This window comes from Astatotilapia calliptera, chromosome 7, assembly GCF_900246225.1.
Source record: "Astatotilapia calliptera chromosome 7, fAstCal1.2, whole genome shotgun sequence".
NCBI classification, from domain to species: Eukaryota; Metazoa; Chordata; class Actinopteri; order Cichliformes; family Cichlidae; genus Astatotilapia; species Astatotilapia calliptera.
This window is the reverse complement of record NC_039308.1, coordinates 11,371,041-11,388,956: the sequence shown is the minus strand read 5'-3', so window position 1 is coordinate 11,388,956 and position 17,916 is coordinate 11,371,041. Positions and strand designations below refer to the sequence as shown.

General features: G+C 46.6%; 2 protein-coding genes across 2 annotated transcripts in view; one reads left to right on the top strand and one right to left on the bottom strand.

The window, feature by feature from the left end:
* Window positions 1-17,916, top strand: part of ttc28 (tetratricopeptide repeat domain 28) — a 180,463-nt gene that overhangs the window by 44,908 nt on the left and 117,639 nt on the right. The gene's annotated exons all lie outside the window — the stretch shown is intronic.
* On the bottom strand, window positions 4,192-6,030 carry LOC113025381 (uncharacterized). The gene has a single exon (XM_026173046.1). It carries the CDS (start codon window positions 6,008-6,010, stop codon window positions 4,196-4,198), a length of 1,815 nt encoding a protein of 604 aa, XP_026028831.1. The 5' UTR covers window positions 6,011-6,030; the 3' UTR covers window positions 4,192-4,195.

Sequence of the window (17,916 nt, the reverse complement as noted above, 5' to 3'; positions counted from 1 at the left end):
CGTGCTTTATCATCATTTTGACAAACCAAAGTTAGTTTGCGCAAGTGCTGTCAGACTTCCCTGTCCACATTTTCAAAGTGACCATTTCAGAGGCAAGGAAAATCCAAGTTCTTTGCACATGGTCTCCAACCACTGTTTTCCTTTGTGTAACTGTAGCCTTAGTTAGCTTAGTGTGAGAAGAAATGATCTATATAGCAGGAGGTCTTTGTGTTCATGCATATCCTATGTGTCTCACAACAAAGTTGTCTTTCTTTTTTTGTTTAATTGACAAAATATTCTTTAATATTCTGAAAGTCTTTTCTAAAATATTCTTCTTGTATGCGCATTTGCCTTTTCTAGAAAGTTCAAGAAGCATGTCCAATGACATTTAAGAAAGAAGACAAGCAGATTGGATCACAGCACAAGCAGATTATTATTTTTTTTTAGAATATGTTGCATCCGAAAGTAGTTGTCATGGAAAAAACAGTCAACCAATAGTAATTCAGAGTTCAAAGATTTGTTGTTGTATGTATTTCGGTCTGGACAAGATTAAAGTGAATTCAGGTGTAATTATTACTGGAGTTTTGTGCATGCACTATGAATGATCTGAATCAACGCTACCAATGCTAGTAATAATAAATGCAACTTTCCCCTTAGGGGGCTTGAGATCCTTGTTATTTGCCTCAAGTCTTTATTTTTTACAATCTGAGACATGCTTAACTGGTACGTATAAGGCACTAAAGGCACTGGAGCATACATTTTAGCTGCTAAAAAGCTACTGACAATATGACATATTCATATAAAAGGCAGCCATGTTATCCGACTGTTCATCTGTCCCTGCAGCTAAAGCACATGTGCGTGTTTGTATTATTGGTTAACACTGTGTTGTGTGTGTTGTTGCCTGTTGTATTCAATGTTTGGGCTTAGCAAGGCAGTGGGGAGGTGCAAATGTCACGCTCTCTGAAAAAGCTAAGCCAGTTGACTATGGAAAGTCTCAAGAGGACTGGGAGGAGGAACACAAACTGGAGGCCACTTCAGAATATAAAAATACTAAGTGAACGGTGGAAAAATGCACAAATCTCTACATACAGTGATTGCTTGGTCAGACTTCCTGCCTCTGTCGCTCTCATTCACACACACACACACACACACACACTCAATCTATTGCCCATAATCACATTCCAGAGCATTCAGAATACTAAATTGAATTGTAATTGGCAGACAATGGGCGTGACATCACAATTCACTAGCTGGCTCATATAGAAGCAGCTCGTCAGAATTGAGCTATAAGAGGGTTATGCTTACTGATGAGCCCAGACGGTTAGAGACAGAGGAGAAAGGGAGGTGTGCTAACTCTGAAAATTAATTGCCCTTTGGGACCGGCGCTATTAATAATTATTGCATCTGACAGGAGCAGCAGCAGAATGTTTACTTTCTCATTGTATACACAGCCATACCTGAGTGATCTCCTGTGCAGTAATGGAGATTTTATTAGAAGAAGTGTTTGAATGATCAGAACAGTGCTGTCTCTTAGAAATTATATTTAAGTAATTTACAATAGCAAATATGTTTTGAAGGGAACATATTTTCTGGCAAGATGACATTTTCTATCACCCTATTGAGGAAATGACCTTAATATAAGAAGTTTGTGATATGTTCCTAATATGTTGATATAAGCCTTGCAGTGCAATAGCAAATAGTAGTGACTGGAGCTGTGGTTCTTAAACTGAGGGACACCAGAACCACTGCAAGTTGGAAGTAAAACCATAGACTGTATATAAAACATGAACCTAGATACAGAGACAACAGCATTTTTGAAGCCTCAAGGATAATGTTTGAGCCACCACCATGTTGCTGTTTTGAACCAAGAAGTTATGTTTGTAAGAGAAGATGGACTTCTAAGATATCAGCTAATACTAACATGTTTGGTAAACAAGCTGCGCTCAAAAGTTGCACAGATGGATAATACAGATACACATACTGTACCTGTTAATTAGTGCTAAGTAACAGTACAATCATATACAGAGATTTAGTTACAAAAGGTGAACCACTAATTTCTTAGACGGCCAGTACCACATTGACTGTGCAAGCTATTTCATTTGCCAAGTAGTTCCATTAAAAAAAGCTTTAAAAGGCATTAGATGCATAAACACAGTCAAGAGGTCCAGGTCAGTAACTTGAATTAGCCTCCCTGGGTGTTAGGAAGGGGGGAAATGTCCATAGAAAACAGGTCAATTTCTTGTACTAGGTTGTAAACATGCTATTTCTTGGCACATTTTAAACTGGGGCCCAACACGAGTGACAATTTTTGGTACTTCTGCTTCATGGCTTCATTTGTTAGTGTAGTGGCGAATTTCTGTCCCAAGCTTCGAAAAAACAATTCTTCCACTTCTTAATGTGAGCTGTTCAGATTTATTTCTGACTCGCACATACAAACAAAAGATGTCACGGTCAAAAAACTATTTGCTGCTACAGCGCACATTTCCATTGCCGTCCTGGCTCACTCTAACCTGCTACCACACATGCACTGTAATGTTTTCTTACCCGACACAAATTAAACCCGCAGCATTTATTCTCTAACAACATATCATACGAAATTAAACATGTAACATAATAACTGAAACAGTATCAAAAATATTTCTCTATAGATTGGCTCTAACATTTCCAGCCCCCTAATTGGAGGGCGTGAAGACTGACAATTAGCAAACACTTACAAAAGAGCCAAATAACATTAACACTTCCTGTATCACACATGGTCATTCAAATTATCTTTCACAAAACCTGTAACCGATCAGAACATATACTGTATTTTCTCATTCCAAGTTACATGACATTCTCACAGATCAAGCATAGCTTGTCAATGGGTCTCTCTAAGGTGTTAGTCTTTGTCTTGATGATCACACACCGCACCAGACCCTTAGCATCTGGAATGACACGAAGAACTCTCCCCAACATACACGAGCTTCTTGGCGCTGACTCGTCGACCACCATTACAATGTCCCCCACAGTTACGTTTCTTCTGACCTGAGTCCACTTTTGACGCTTTTGAAGCGTAGGCAAATACTCGCGCACCCACCTCTTCCAAAACAAGTCAGCAAGATATTGCACTTGCTTCCAACGGCGGCGGGAGTATGAGTCTTCCTTTCTGAAAAGTCCAGGAGGCAAACCCGGCTTTTTCTTCATTAGTAGCAAGTGGTTAGGCGTCAGTGGTTCCAGGTCTGTTGGATCATCTGTTACTGTAGTCAGCGGTCTGTCATTTAGTACTGACTCCACTTCACACATTAGTGTCAGTAAACCTTCATCATTGACCAACTGTTCCTTCAGTATAGACCTCAGGACCTTCCTCACGGTTCTGATCTGCCTTTCCCATATCCCTCCAAAGTGAGAACCAGCGGGTGGGTTAAATACCCACTGGATTCCCTTTTGCATGAGACAATCTAGAATCTTTGACTGATTCCACTCTTGAATGGCTTCGCGTAACTCCCGTTCAGCAGCAACTAGGTTGGTGCCATTATCTGAACGCATGACAGATACCTGACCTCTTCTGCACACAAAGCGTCTGATGGCGTTCAGACATGAATCAGTGTCCAAAGTGTGCGCAATTTCAATGTGCACTGCTCTTGTTGTAAGGCAGGTAAACAACACGCCATACCTTTTTACTGTGCTGCGGCCATGCTTCACATTAAACGGTCCAAAGTAATCCACCCCAACATTAAAAAAGGGGGGTTCATCAGGTAGAAGCCTATCCTCTGGCAAATCTGCCATCTTCTGTTCCAGTGGTTTGCCTCTAGTTTTCCTGCAGATTACGCACCTTGACAGAAACTTCCTCACTTCTGAGTTAGCGGATGGAATCCAATACTTCTGTCGCAGCCGTGAAAGCATATACAGTCTTCCACAGTGCCCAATCTTCTCATGTATATCCTGCAAGATCAGTGTGGTGATATGTGAGCCCTTTGGGATAATGACTGGGTGCTTCACATGTTCTGGCATTCCAGCAGCTGCGAGGCGACCACCAACTCTCAAAACTCCGTCCTGCATCACGGGATCAAGTTTCCTCAAGTGACTAGTCTTTGTCACACACTTGCCTTTCTTTAACATGGTGATCTCTTCTTGGAATTGTTGACTTTGACAGAACTTGATGATCTCCGTCTCAGCTTGCACCAGATCTTTCAGGGTAAGTGTTGTCTGCATTGATTCGTTGTCTTGTTCTTTCTGTTTAACGTACGTCTCTTACCTTTTTTTCACATCGTCGTAGCAGTAAGTCTTTGAGTTTGATCATCCATGCCACAGCTCTCTTCACTCGATGCCAGCTGGAATAGTGATTGATCAGCTTGTTCAACGTGTGAACATTCTCAGCTGCATTTGTGAGATGTACCATGGTTGCATGCCTCACTTCGCTGTCATCTTTATCAATCCTTTCCTTGTCAGGTCTTTCTGGCCACTGTCTTTCTGGGGTTTTCAGGAAAGCTGGGCCGTGGAACCAGCTTAGATTCTTCATGAGCTTAGATGGTGCAAGCCCTCTGGATGCACAATCAGCTGGATTGATTGCTGTACCAACGTACCTCCACTGCTGAGGATTTGTTAGCTCTCTAATGACCGCAACGCGATTGGCCACGAATGTCTTGAAGCGAAGATTTTCATTTTCAATATACTTCAACACAGTTGTGCTGTCAGTCCAGAATGTAGATTCAAGAAGATTCATCTGAAGCTCCGTTCTTAACATTTTGTCTGTCTTTGCAGCAACCATAGCTGCAGTCAACTCTATTCGTGGAATAGTGGTTTGCTTCAGGGGCGCCACACGGGATTTTCCCATCATTAACATACAGTGAACCCGTCCGTCATTGCTGGCCATCCTCAAGTATGATGCTGTTCCATATCCACTTTCGCTCCCATCAGAAAAATGGTGGAGCTGTGCTGTTGCGACAGGACCGAAGTCCAATGGTCTCACACACCTGGGTACGGTTACCTCTGACAGCTGGCACAGCTCTTGTAACCACTTGTTCCACTTATGACTGAGCTGTTCTGGGATCTCATCATCCCAAGCAAGACCCTCCCTGCATAACTGCTGCAAGATCATTTTTGCAGGGAGAGTTCCTGGGGAAAGGAATCCCAGTGGGTCATAGATGGAGCTGGTGACGGAAAGTATTCCACGTCTCGTCACAGGTCTTTCTTTGATGTTAATCCTGAACTTGAATGCGTCAGACTCAGGGCACCATAGAACTCCTAAAGCACGTTCCATAGGCAGCAGGTCATGGTTCAAGTTCAGGTCTCTGACATCTTTGGCTCTCTCATGCTCAGGGATGAATGAGAGCAAGGCACGACTGTTGCTTGTCCATTTCGTTAGGTGAAATCCTCCACCAGAACACAATTCAGTGAGGTCTGTGTATAACTGCATACCTTGAGTTTCCGTGGCAACAGACTTCAAGCAGTCGTCAACATAAAAATTTTCCAGAACTGTGCTTACAGCTTCAGGTGATGATTTGCTGCGGTTCTCCTCTGCTGTTCTTCGCAGTGCATAGTTGGCACAACTGGGAGAAGAAGTCGCACCGAAGATATGCACCATCATCCTGTACTCAGCAATGTCTCGATTGAGGTCCCCTGCTGGCCACCACAGAAAGCGCTGCAGGTCAGCATCGTCATCCGGGACACACACCTGATGGTACATTGCTTCGATATCTGCTGTAAAGGCGATAGACTCTTGCCTGAACCGTGTCAGCACTCCGATCAATGAGTTTGTTAAATCTGGCCCTTGTAGAAGTTCACTATTCAGTGAAACTCCTTGGTAGCTGGCAGCGCAGTCAAAGACCACCCTCAGCTTCTTTTTTTGTGGATGGTATACCCCATGGTGGGGAATATACCACTGTTTTCCATCCTTGCGGTTTAACTGTGTTGTTGGAACCTCAACGGCATATCCCTTGCTCAACATGTCACTCATGAAGGCAGTGTATTCTTCGTGGAGAGCAGGATTCCTTTTCAGCTTGCGCTGAAGGCTCAGTGCACGCTGTAACACTGCAATTCGATTGTTCGGCATCTGAACGCACGACTTCTTCGTAGGCAGACTTATGGAATAGTGTCCATCAGTGAGACGAGTAGAGCTTGACACAGACTCCATGAAGTGGTGGTCCTCTTGAGACATTCCTGCTTTATCATCACAGTGACGCTCTGGAAAGTCATGGTTATACTGTCGTACAAGCAGTTGTTCCACGTTGTCGATGGCTATTCTGTTCACAATAGCACATGGTTGTACATCATTGGCTGCAGTATCCGTTTCTCTGAGTGGTCCATTCAGAATCCATCCAAGTGCTGTCTTTACGGCATATGGACCATTGTCCTCACTTGGGATCACCTTCCATGGCTCCAATATGGTGTATACTTTAGTTCCAATGAGAAGCTCCACTTCAGCCTCAATATGAGGCAACCTCACCTCACGTAGGTACGGCCACTTGTCAACCTCTTTCTGGAGTGGGATGTTCTCTCTGGAAACAGGAATACTTTTCTGTGTGAAGACCTTTGACAGTGCGATAAAGTTGTTGTCTGCCAGACTGCTGACTTCCAATTCTGTGAGCACATAACTCTCCTCTCGACTTTTGGAATTTATGGTCCTCAACGTTAGCTCGGTTCGTCTGCCTTGCACCTTCAACTGCCTTGCCAAGGCTTCGGTGCAGAACGATGCAGAGCTACCTGGGTCAATGAAAGCGTAAACCTCCACAGCCTTGTCACTCTTGCAGGACTTCACCCTTACAGGTACAATGGCAAGCACGCAGCTGCCTCCAGCCCCAGTACAGGCACTTGTCTCCTTTTCTTCAGACAACCCTGCTGGGCCTTTAGCAGTGCTACCCATATTGACCTCATCGGGAGGCTTCTCTTCCTCATAACTTGAGAAGTGCAACAAACTTGGATGCTTGAGTGAACAAACCTCGCACACCATCTTCTTTTTGCAATCTCTGCTCATGTGACCCTTTAGCAGGCATCCAAAGCAAAGTCCGTTTTTCTTCAAGTAGTCCACTCTATCCTTATGAGTCTCCTCTCTAATCTTGTAACACTCTTGCAGTGTATGAAGTTTCCCACAGAACATGCAAGGTCTTGTGAAGGCGCAGTTGAGTGAAAGGTCACTCTGGTTCTTACTCACTCTGCTTCTTTTGTCCATTTCTGAACCTTGGTTAACCTTGATAGCAAAGCTGCTCCCATGTCTAATGTCTTTCTTCAACTTATTTCCTTGCTGTGGCTTTTTCATAACCTTGTCTGACACTGCTGTTTCAAGATCGCCAAAGAGTGGGTCGGACATGATCTTTGCTTGGCGTTCAACGAAGGCCACCAGCTCTGTGAATCTTGCTCTGTTGCAGCGCCGCTCCTGGATATCATATGCATGGACTCTCCAGCGCTCTCTTATTTTAAATGGCAACTTTGAAATGATGACCCTCATAGTTGCAGGGTTGTCCATCTCTTCCATATAGTCCACATCCTCCATGGCATTACGACAGCTCACCAGGAATACAGAGAATGCGCTCAACGCCTTTCCATCTTCAGCCTTAATTTGTGGCCACTTCGATGCCTTCTCAATTAGTGTGCTAGCAATCTGTAACTCATTTCCATATTTATCTTGAAGCAGCTGCAGAGCCCTTTCATACCCCCGATGTTCAGGCATATGCTGACAACTCCTCACAAGATCACGAGGCTCGCCTCGAGTATACTGCTCCAGAAAATATAGCTTGTCTGAATTGCTATCAGCTCTGGTGTCAATAGCGTGCATGAATGCCCTCATAAACGACCTGTACTCCAAAGGATCTCCGTGGAACACTGGCACATCCCTTTTTGGTAACCGAGCCAGCTGTTGGTTCTTTACAAGCATCTCCGTGATATCTGCCTGTTTCTGCATAGCTTGATAAAGCTCACTTGGTCTGGTCTCCTGAAGTGAGACACCATCTTGGCGTTGGCTCGGCCCCTGCAGTGGAGTTCTATGTGTTTTAGGTATGGCCCCTGCTGCAGTACCTGGATCACCAGGATTCCTCCAAGAGGCAGACCTCTCTATCTCTGTTGGCTTCCCTGGTGTGTGTTTTACGTTGCCATGACCATTTTCGTTATTCATCTTCAGGAGGTCACGACGTGGCATTACCGTAAGTCTGGTTTCACTCACTTGAGACTTAACCCCTTCACATTCCTCATACACTTTCACTTTGGCAGTAGACACTGCAATGGCTGTTTCAATTTCCAGTCTTTCCTTTGCAGCTTTAATTTCTGCTTCTTTTAACTCTAGAGCCTGTTTTTCTTTCAGAGATGCTGCTCGTGCCATCAGAGCTGCTCTGTTAGCTTCTTCCTTGACGCGCTCTGACGATGCTGTCGACACCCTTGACGTGTTGGATACTTTAGACTTGTTTGACACTCTAGATGTTTTTGACACTCTGGATGCACTGTCCATGGGAGTTATCTCTTGATCACATGTTTGTATTTCAATCCATGTATTAACTCTATTAATGAACTGCAAACATCGTTCTGACATTGGCTGAAACCAAAATTGTTGGTCAGCCTCCTTTTCCTCCTCATCTTTAATACACAGCAACACTGCATAATTGCATTCTTGAAACTCTTCATACAACTTCTTGTAAACTTTCAGTGCCTCTCTCACATCATTTACAGCCGGCAGAATGTCACGGCTCAAAAGTCGCTCAGTTTCATCTTCTTGTGCTGTCACTTGTCCTAATTTGCCTCTTCTCACCTTTGTGAGCTGATGCAGTTTGAACTCCAGACCTTTGTCTGTCATCGCCCTCTGGCTGTCATCACACGTAACTACACCCGCACTGTTATTAATGTCGTCCGCCATTGTAATTATATAACACCGCTAAGCCGTAATGATTTTCTTCGGCACAGCTGTCAGGTGGTGTACTGCACAAACTCCTTTATGCTACTTCCACAGGTAAGATGCATCTGACAAAACACTTTTTACTTAGCTGTTCGCCGTGTTGTTGTGTGTAGGCGTCCTTATGCCGACGATCCGGTGACTTTTCTATGTCTCAGTCGGTGGCTCCACCGCGGAAAACATTCCTCCGTTACTCGCTAGTTTTTTGACTTTTATGTAGTGGCGAATTTCTGTCCCAAGCTATAGGTATAGCGACCGATTGCGTCCAGAGGCGAAGCAGCGGTACTTGAAAAAAAATAGAGTGCATCGCAAATCTGGACCCATATGAAATACGGCAGTGGAGTAAAGACCCAGACGACTTACCGCCACTGTCCTACCTCGATATCTTCACGTATCTTGTTTGTGGAGTAAGTGTCATGAATCGCCGTGCGGCAGGCAGGAGTAGGACCCAAAATGCAGGACTCACAGGCACGAGGGGATGAACTCAAAACTCAGCTTTATTTTCCGGCAGAACCAAATATACAAACTTAAACTAAACTGGGAAACCAAACTAAGAACTCACAGAGAGACACAGGGAGATCCACACACGGCATGAGGGACGACGTCACGCTGAACAGAGGGAGACGTAGACAGAAATACACAGAGGGTTAACGAGGGGAGTGGGAACACACGGGGAACACAGGTGACACTGATAACCATAACGAGACAGGGCGGGGTGAACTGAACACTGACGGGAGAGGTGAAACAGGGAGCACAGAGGTTCAGACAGGAGGAGAGAGAGCACGAGTAGAACACCAACATAACAGGCAGGGGAGACACGGAATAAACACGAAGGGGGACGAGGGCTCATAAATACATAGAGGGGCACACAGGGAGACATGAAGGGCAAGGGATCAAAACTAGAAGCCATAGAATAAATCACACAAGTACAATAATACGAAAATCACAAAGAACTAAAAACGCTGGGTCAGGAGACCCAGGACCGTGACAGTACCCCCCCCTCAAGGGCTGGCTCCAGACAGCCCAAACACAGAAAAACAAAACCAAACAGAAAACAACCCAGGGCGGGCGGCGGGGGCCCAGGACGGAGGGCTCGGAACAGAAAACAAAGAGCATAGAAAACACCGGAGCCCAAGAAAACAACCCAAAACACAGAGCAGTTCAGGGGGCCGACCGTGCGGAAGGCAACGGCGGAGACGCGGAAACAGTTCAGGAGGCCGACCGCGCGCAAGGCAACGGCGGCGGCGACGACGGAGCAGTTCAGGAGGCCGACCGCGCGGAAGGCAGCGGCGGCGGCGACGACGGAGCAGTTCAGGAGGCCGACCGCGCGGAAGGCAGCGGCGGCGGCGACGACGGAGCAGTTCAGGAGGCCGACCGCGCGGAAGGCAGCGGCGGCGGCGACGACGGAGCAGTTCAGGAGGCCGACCGCGCGGAAGGCAGCGGCGGCCCTCCAGTCCCAGGCGTGCCGGCCATGGCCCGGTGGGCGCAGGGCCAGACGAGGCGGCAGAAGCGGAGGCTGGACCAGACGAGGCGGCAGAAGCGGAGGCTGGACCAGACGAGGCGGCAGAAGCGGAGGCTGGACCAGACGAGGCGGCAGAAGCGGAGGCTGGACCAGACGAGGCGGCTGATGAGGATGCTGGACCAGACGAGGCGGCTGATGAGGATGCTGGACCAGACGAGGCGGCTGATGAGGATGCTGGACCAGACGAGGCGGCTGATGAGGATGCTGGAGCAGACGAAGCGGCTGATGAGGAGGCTGCGGCAGACGAAGGCTCTGATGAGGAGGCTGCGGCAGACGAAGGCTCTGATGAGGAGGCTGCGGCAGACGAGGGCTCTGAAGAGGCTGCAGCAGACGAAGACTCGGAGGCCGGGCCAGGCGAGGTTGCAGAGGCTGAGGCCGGGCCAGGCGAGGTTGCAGAGGCTGAGGCCGGGCCAGGCGAGGTTGCAGAGGCTGAGGCCGGGCCAGGCGAGGTTGCAGAGGCTGAGGCCGGGCCAGGCGAGGTTGCAGAGGCTGAGGCCGGGCCAGGCGAGGTTGCAGAAGCACAGGCGGATGTAGCCGGGCCAGGTGATGACGAGGCGGTCGCAGATGGCGGCTGGACAGGCTCCTCGGGCCCTCTAGCTGATGCGGCGTGAGGCTGGACGGGCTCCTCGGGCCCTCCAGCTGATGCGGCGTGAGGCTGAACGGGCCCCTCGGGCCCTCCAGCGGAGACAGGAGGCTGAACGGGCCCCTCGGACCCTCCAGCGGAGACAGGAGGCTGAACGGGCCCCTCGGACCCTCCAGCGGAGACAGGAGGCTGAACGGGCCCCTCGGACCCTCCAGCGGAGACAGGAGGCTGAACGGGCCCCCCGGACCCTCCAGCGGAGACAGGAGGCTGAACGGGCCCCTCGGACCCTCCAGCGGAGACAGGAGGCTGAACGGGCCCCCCGGACCCCCCAGCGGAGACAGGAGGCTGAACGGGCCCCTCGGACCCTCCAGCGGAGACAGGAGGCTGAACGGGCCTCTCGGACCCTCCAGCGGAGACGAGGAGGTGCTGGCCGGGCTCACTGGAACCCCCCGCGGACGAGGTAGATGGCGGCGTGGGAGCCACGGAGTCCTGGATGAGCTCATCCGAGCTTCCAGCAGGAGCCGATGTAGAGCCAGAGAGGATTGGGACCCCGGGCTCAATGTTAAGCTGGCTAGAAAACCGCACTGCTACGGGGAACTGGGCCAAAGGTTCAGGTGCGAGCTGAGCTGCTGGACACACGGGGACCTGAGCTGCTGGACACACGGGGACCTGAGCTGCTGGACACACGGGGACCTGAGCTGCTGGACACACGGGGACCTGAGCTGCTGGACACACGGGGACCTGAGCTGCTAACGGTGGAGAAGTAAATGACTGCACAGGGGACTGAACTGATGTCTGTAGTAACGGTGGTGGTGAGAGTGGAGTCGGTGGTGGAGTTAATGACTTCACAGGGGAATGAACTAGAGGTAGTGACGGTTGTGGTGCTGGTGGTTGAGTGGGTGACTGTGCTAAAGGAGGCTGCACTGGGGACACTGGAGACTGTACTGGGGAAAGCAGGGCTGCAGGAGGCTGCACTGGGGACACTGGAGGCTGCACTGGGGACACTGGAGGCTGCACTGGGGACACTGGAGGCTGCACTGGGGACACTGGAGGCTGCACTGGGGACACTGGAGGCTGCACTGGGGACACTGGAGACTGCGCTGGGGGAAGCAGAGCTGCAGGTGACTGCGCTAGAGACTGCAGTGATGGTTGTAGTGGAGGTGTGACGGGTGGAGGAGTGGCTGAAGTGGCTGCGGGTCGGGCGGCTAGTGGCTCAGCTACAGAGCATATTAACGGCAGGGCTATGGGTTGAATGACTGACTGAGTAGCAGCCTGAGTGGCTGGGTGTAGTGACGGTTGTGGTGGAAGAGAAACAGGTGGTAGTGTGGATGATGGAGCTAAGGGCGACTGAGTGGCAGACCGAACTGATGACTGAAGCGATGGTAGAGGTGAAAATGGAGCTTGTGGTGGAGTTAATGGCTGAGCTAGCGGGGACACAGGAGACTGAGCTGCGGGTGGCGGCGAGGGAGCTAACTGAGCTGCGGGTGGCGGCGAGGGAGCTAACTGAGCTGCGGGTGGCGGCGAGGGAGCTAACTGAGCTGCGGGTGGCGGCGAGGGAGCTAACGGAGCTTCTGGCAGCACAGAAGGTGAATTAGAAGGCCGAATGTCCGGCTGTGGGGTGGCGCGTCGGCGGCGTGAATGCCGTTTCTTTTTTGATGATGGCTCTGACGGGCCGAGCGGCTCCACATCCGGCCCTTCAGGCAGGTGGGTAGTAGCAGCTGGGGGATGAAGGTGGAGCTCGTTGCGGATTAAATCCTGTTCGAGTGGGTGGAGCGCACTGAGTAGCCAGGGAAGACCAGAGAACAAGCGCTGTAGCTTGGTTTCCACAGCACGGCGAAATTCCTTCCCCTCATGTTCGAGCCACAGATGCAGGAGTCTTTCCACGGAGTAGATTATGTCCAGACGCAGTTCTTCTGGTGGGTTGAGTGCTGCTGGGTCCATATCTGGTGACGTCGTACTGTCATGAATCGCCGTGCGGCAGGCAGGAGTAGGACCCAAAATGCAGGACTCACAGGCACGAGGGGATGAACTCAAAACTCAGCTTTATTTTCCGGCAGAACCAAATATACAAACTTAAACTAAACTGGGAAACCAAACTAAGAACTCACAGAGAGACACAGGGAGATCCACACACGGCATGAGGGACGACGTCACGCTGAACAGAGGGAGACGTAGACAGAAATACACAGAGGGTTAACGAGGGGAGTGGGAACACACGGGGAACACAGGTGACACTGATAACCATAACGAGACAGGGCGGGGTGAACTGAACACTGACGGGAGAGGTGAAACAGGGAGCACAGAGGTTCAGACAGGAGGAGAGAGAGCACGAGTAGAACACCAACATAACAGGCAGGGGAGACACGGAATAAACACGAAGGGGGACGAGGGCTCATAAATACATAGAGGGGCACACAGGGAGACATGAAGGGCAAGGGATCAAAACTAGAAGCCATAGAATAAATCACACAAGTACAATAATACGAAAATCACAAAGAACTAAAAACGCTGGGTCAGGAGACCCAGGACCGTGACAGTAAGCGCTTACACAGCGAACCAGTTTCGTAATTACAAGTCACTGGAGACGCACATCCAATTTACAAATGGCTGGGTGCAAGATTTGGCAATTTTCAAGCCGCCAAATTCTGAGTACGTCGTGAAAGTAAGTCAGCTGGAGTGCATCGAGTGAAATAGCCATTTTCCACCCCCCACCATGATTAATGTTATACATTTATCATTGAACTGCTAAAATATCGTTATCATATTATATGCCCGTAATTGTAAAGTACATGCAAATTAACACATTGATAATCGGGCAAATTATTAACGCCAATTTGTGTCCTTCCTGTCTCATTTCATTTATTGTCTTTACATCAACCAATCAAGTCACTCCATTCGATGTTTGATCGCAATTTCTATAACTTCCGAGACCACCAACGATGATATTATTCAGCTATAAAGTGTGATGTGAACATATTTAGAACTTACGGGAATGAAAATGTCTTGAGCACACCAACTGATATCAGCTCGTCTCACGGCTGCTATCCAGGCTAGACGCCTTCGTTTGGTAATATCCGATACATGAGCTCCTTCATGTTGCTTCCAGGTTGGGAAAGCATAAAAAGACAATCCAAACTTATTCCCGTGCCGGTCGTAAGATTGAACATTGCAGCCGACCACACAGCAAGTACGAACCATGGCTATGCTTTCGCTCCTTACTTAGACCCCCAAAATGGCGGATCGGGCCAAAATCCTTTCCACGCCCACCCCCGTGACATCACGCTCCAAAGCCCTACAGCGCACATTTCCATTGCTGTCCTGGCTCACTCTAACCTGCTACCACACATGCGCTGTAATGTTTTCTTACCCGACACAAATTAAACCCGCAGCATTTATTCTCTAACAACATATCATACGAAATTAAACATGTAACATAATAACTGAAACAGTATCAAAAATATTTCTCTATAGATTGGCTCTAACAGTTAGTATTGGTGGTTACTGCTTGAATTAATTAATATCATTAATATTTGCTGATTTTACTCTGTTTTACTTAAAACAACCATGCTAAAATTCATTTCAACAGTCCCTGTTAAAATTCATTGTGATTATTAATTTTCCATTGTTGGTTCCAAACTCTGCTGCAGTTTGTCACTTAATCTTAGTCATGAAGAAAATCATGAAGAAATTATTAACCACTCTCTTTTATTTGTTTCTATTTGTTCTCTATGCAGTGTTGTTGTGGTATTTTTAGTGTAATCTTACTATTTATTTTCCTATTGTATTTTTATCTGTGTGATCATCAATAATGTATAATCTCTAAGTAAGTGACTTTGGTTTGATGTTTTTAATAATGTCCTATTAATAAATCAGTTTGACTAGTGGCTCTGAGGTTACGGTGGTGTTTTGAGTTAAATGTTAATGTCAGAGAGGATGTGAATGTGTGCGCCAAGTCTCATAGCAATCCATTTTGTTGCTGTTGAGACATTTCAATCTCAACCATAAATGTCAGCCTCCCAGTGGTAAGGCAGGGGTTCATCAAAGTCTGTCTGGGAACCAAAATGATCCATTCTAGAGTTCAATCTGTCATAGAACAGAGTAACGAGTTGATCTTAATGCTGTGAAAAAACACAAATTGTCACAGGCTGGGTCTTTGACCCAGCGCTCTGAGGTCATTTTTGTATTTTTCTTATTTTGATATGTGATTAGTTTTTGTGTCATTTCCTATCTAGCTTTAGTTTGGGCAGTTATTGTTTATTGTTCCCTTGGTTTTCTATGTTTGAGTTCTTGCATTATTCATCACGTATTAGGTATGTTAAGTTTGTGTTGTCATGTCTAGTTTTAGTGTTTCCTGTTTTATTCTGACAGTGTCATGTGTTCTTTGGTCATTGTATTTAGTTTCACTCCTTCTGGTCCTGTCATTAGATTCATGTCAGTCAGCTGTTTCCTCATGTGTCTCCACTTCCCCTGATCACCTCATGTGTGTATTTAAGCCTTCTGTTTTCTGCATGTCATGGTTCGGGTCGTCTGTTTATCTCACCAGAGTTACAGTTATAGTATTTGTCTTCGCCTGTTTTCCTCACCTCAGTCATAGTTATAGTTTTTGTCTGTTATTCTACGTTAGTCTTAGTCATAGTCTTTGCCTGTTTATTTCCACCACAGTCATAGTTATAGTTTTTGGTCTTAGTACCTCATAGTATTTTGTTTCTTAGTTTTTTTTGTCAGTTTGCTCCACAGTGCTTCTTAGGATTTGTTTCTTAGTGTTTTTATTTCGTTTGCTTAGGTTTTCCTGGTTTACCCCTACCGTCGTCTCAATAAAGGATCACTTTTCTGTTCTTACAATCTTACAACTCCTCATCTTCATCTGCTTTTGGGTCCTGTTTCCATACACATCGGCGCACCCCGCCGTGACACAAATAAGATTTTTTTTTTAAATAAAGCAAATGAATCCCGATAAACTCCGACATTTCAATACCCAACTAAATGGCATTGAAAAGAATGTTGACAGCCTGGCTTAAAAATCTGTTTTGAAACGTATGTACTGTTTTCTACTTCAAAACATCTGTACGATGAATTAGTTTCCACCCACCGGTCACTTCATTAGGCACACCTATTAATCTATTTGCTAAAGCAAATGGCTAATCAGCCAATCACATGTCAGTAAATCAATGTATTTATACATATACACAGTCAGGATGACCAGCTGAAGTTCAGACCAAGCATCAGAACGAGGAAGAAAGTTAATTTAAGAGACTTTGAATGTAGCATATTTGTAAGTGTCACACAGGCTGGTTTGAATATTTTTCTGCTCATCCATCTGGTCTTAAAAAAACAGAAAATATCGGGCAGTTCTCTGGGTGAAAATGCCATGTTGGTGTCAGAGGTCAGAGGAGAATGGTCAGACTGCTTCAAGCTGATAAAAGGAACCAGTAACTCAAATAACCACTCAATATAGGCAAGATATGTAGGAGGGTATCTCCGAACATACAACATGTCGAACCTTTAAGCAGATGGACAACATCTTTCTGATACAATATTTGGATGGCAGGGTGGGATTCTGCCCCCAAAAACACAAAACAAAACAAAATCTTGAGTGCATAAATCTATCTCACCTTGTATCAAAGATTCAAGCAGGTAGTGGTGTCAGGCTGATATTATTTGCACACTTTTATTTGGCCCCTCAGTATTAGCATTATTTAAGTACCATAGGTCCCTCTTCTGTTGAACCAGCTCCCAGATTGGATTGGGGAGACAGACCCCCTCTCTACTTTTAAGATAAGGCTCAAAACTATTTCTTCTTTACTCACATTTTTTTCAGTAATTATCTGTTGATAAGCCACTCTGCATTTAATCAGTAATTATAAATCTCGGAATTCTCCACCATGTTTTTCTTCCCTCCCTGAGCCTGGTTCCCTTTCAGGTTTCCTGTTAAAACCAAGTTTTTCCTTCCCACTGTCGCCAAGTACTTGTTTAAAGGGGGCCACTTGACTATTGGGGTTTTCTCTGTATTGTTGTAGGGTCTCTACCGTAAAATATAAAGAACCTTCATGCTGTTGCTGTTGTGATTTGGCGCTAGATAATTAACATTGAACTGAACCAAACTGAACCAAAGTGAGTGGTGAGCATATCTAGATCTTGGCAAGCAGGGATGGGAAGCAAGAACCGGTTGTGATTCTTGTAGAAAATCAGTTCCCAGTAGTCCAGTTCCTCAGAATTGTTAGTCTGCTTGTTTATCGAACCCGCTGATTGGTTCCTGTTCCACTTGTGCTACAATTTGCTGATTTTAGTTTATGGGTCAGAGGAAAACAATAGCAGCACACTCTACAGTGTGGATATAAACAGCTGTATTATGCTGCTAACAGAACTTTGGCTGCATAGACAGCATGCTAATACTAAGCTAGTCAAGAACCCAGAGTGAATGCTGACCCATTCCCTTCCCGTCATCCAAAGATGTGCAGAGCCCTGGTTGGAGACAATGGATGGAAGGGAGGAATAGAGAAAAAAGTATGTCAAAAATAAAAGAGAGTTAAATGTCAAGAGAAATAGAATATCTGTCAAGAATCTGACTGGAGTTCAGGGATTGTTGTGCTGACAGGCTTGTGAAGATTTTGCCACCTTTTCAAATGCCAGTAAAATGACAACAGCCCCCCCCCCCCCCCCAAATGCGCGCACACACACACACATGCAGACAACCCATTTTTTCAAATTGCCAAAAAAGAACATCTTTGATAATCATAATAATAATAACAACAAGACTGTTTTGAGTAACACTGCTGCTATTTGTTCCACTATGTTTTCAAAGTGCCCCAACATGTCTAAAGCCTTGATCGCCAAGATTGAACAACTAACAATAAAAACAATTAGATGGCTCAAAAATTAACACAGTATTTTTGTAGTTGACACACATGCATGGTTTCCCTGGATCAAAATAGAGGTAAGTGTTCAAAGCTTTTTTCCCTTTATCCAGCATTAATGATA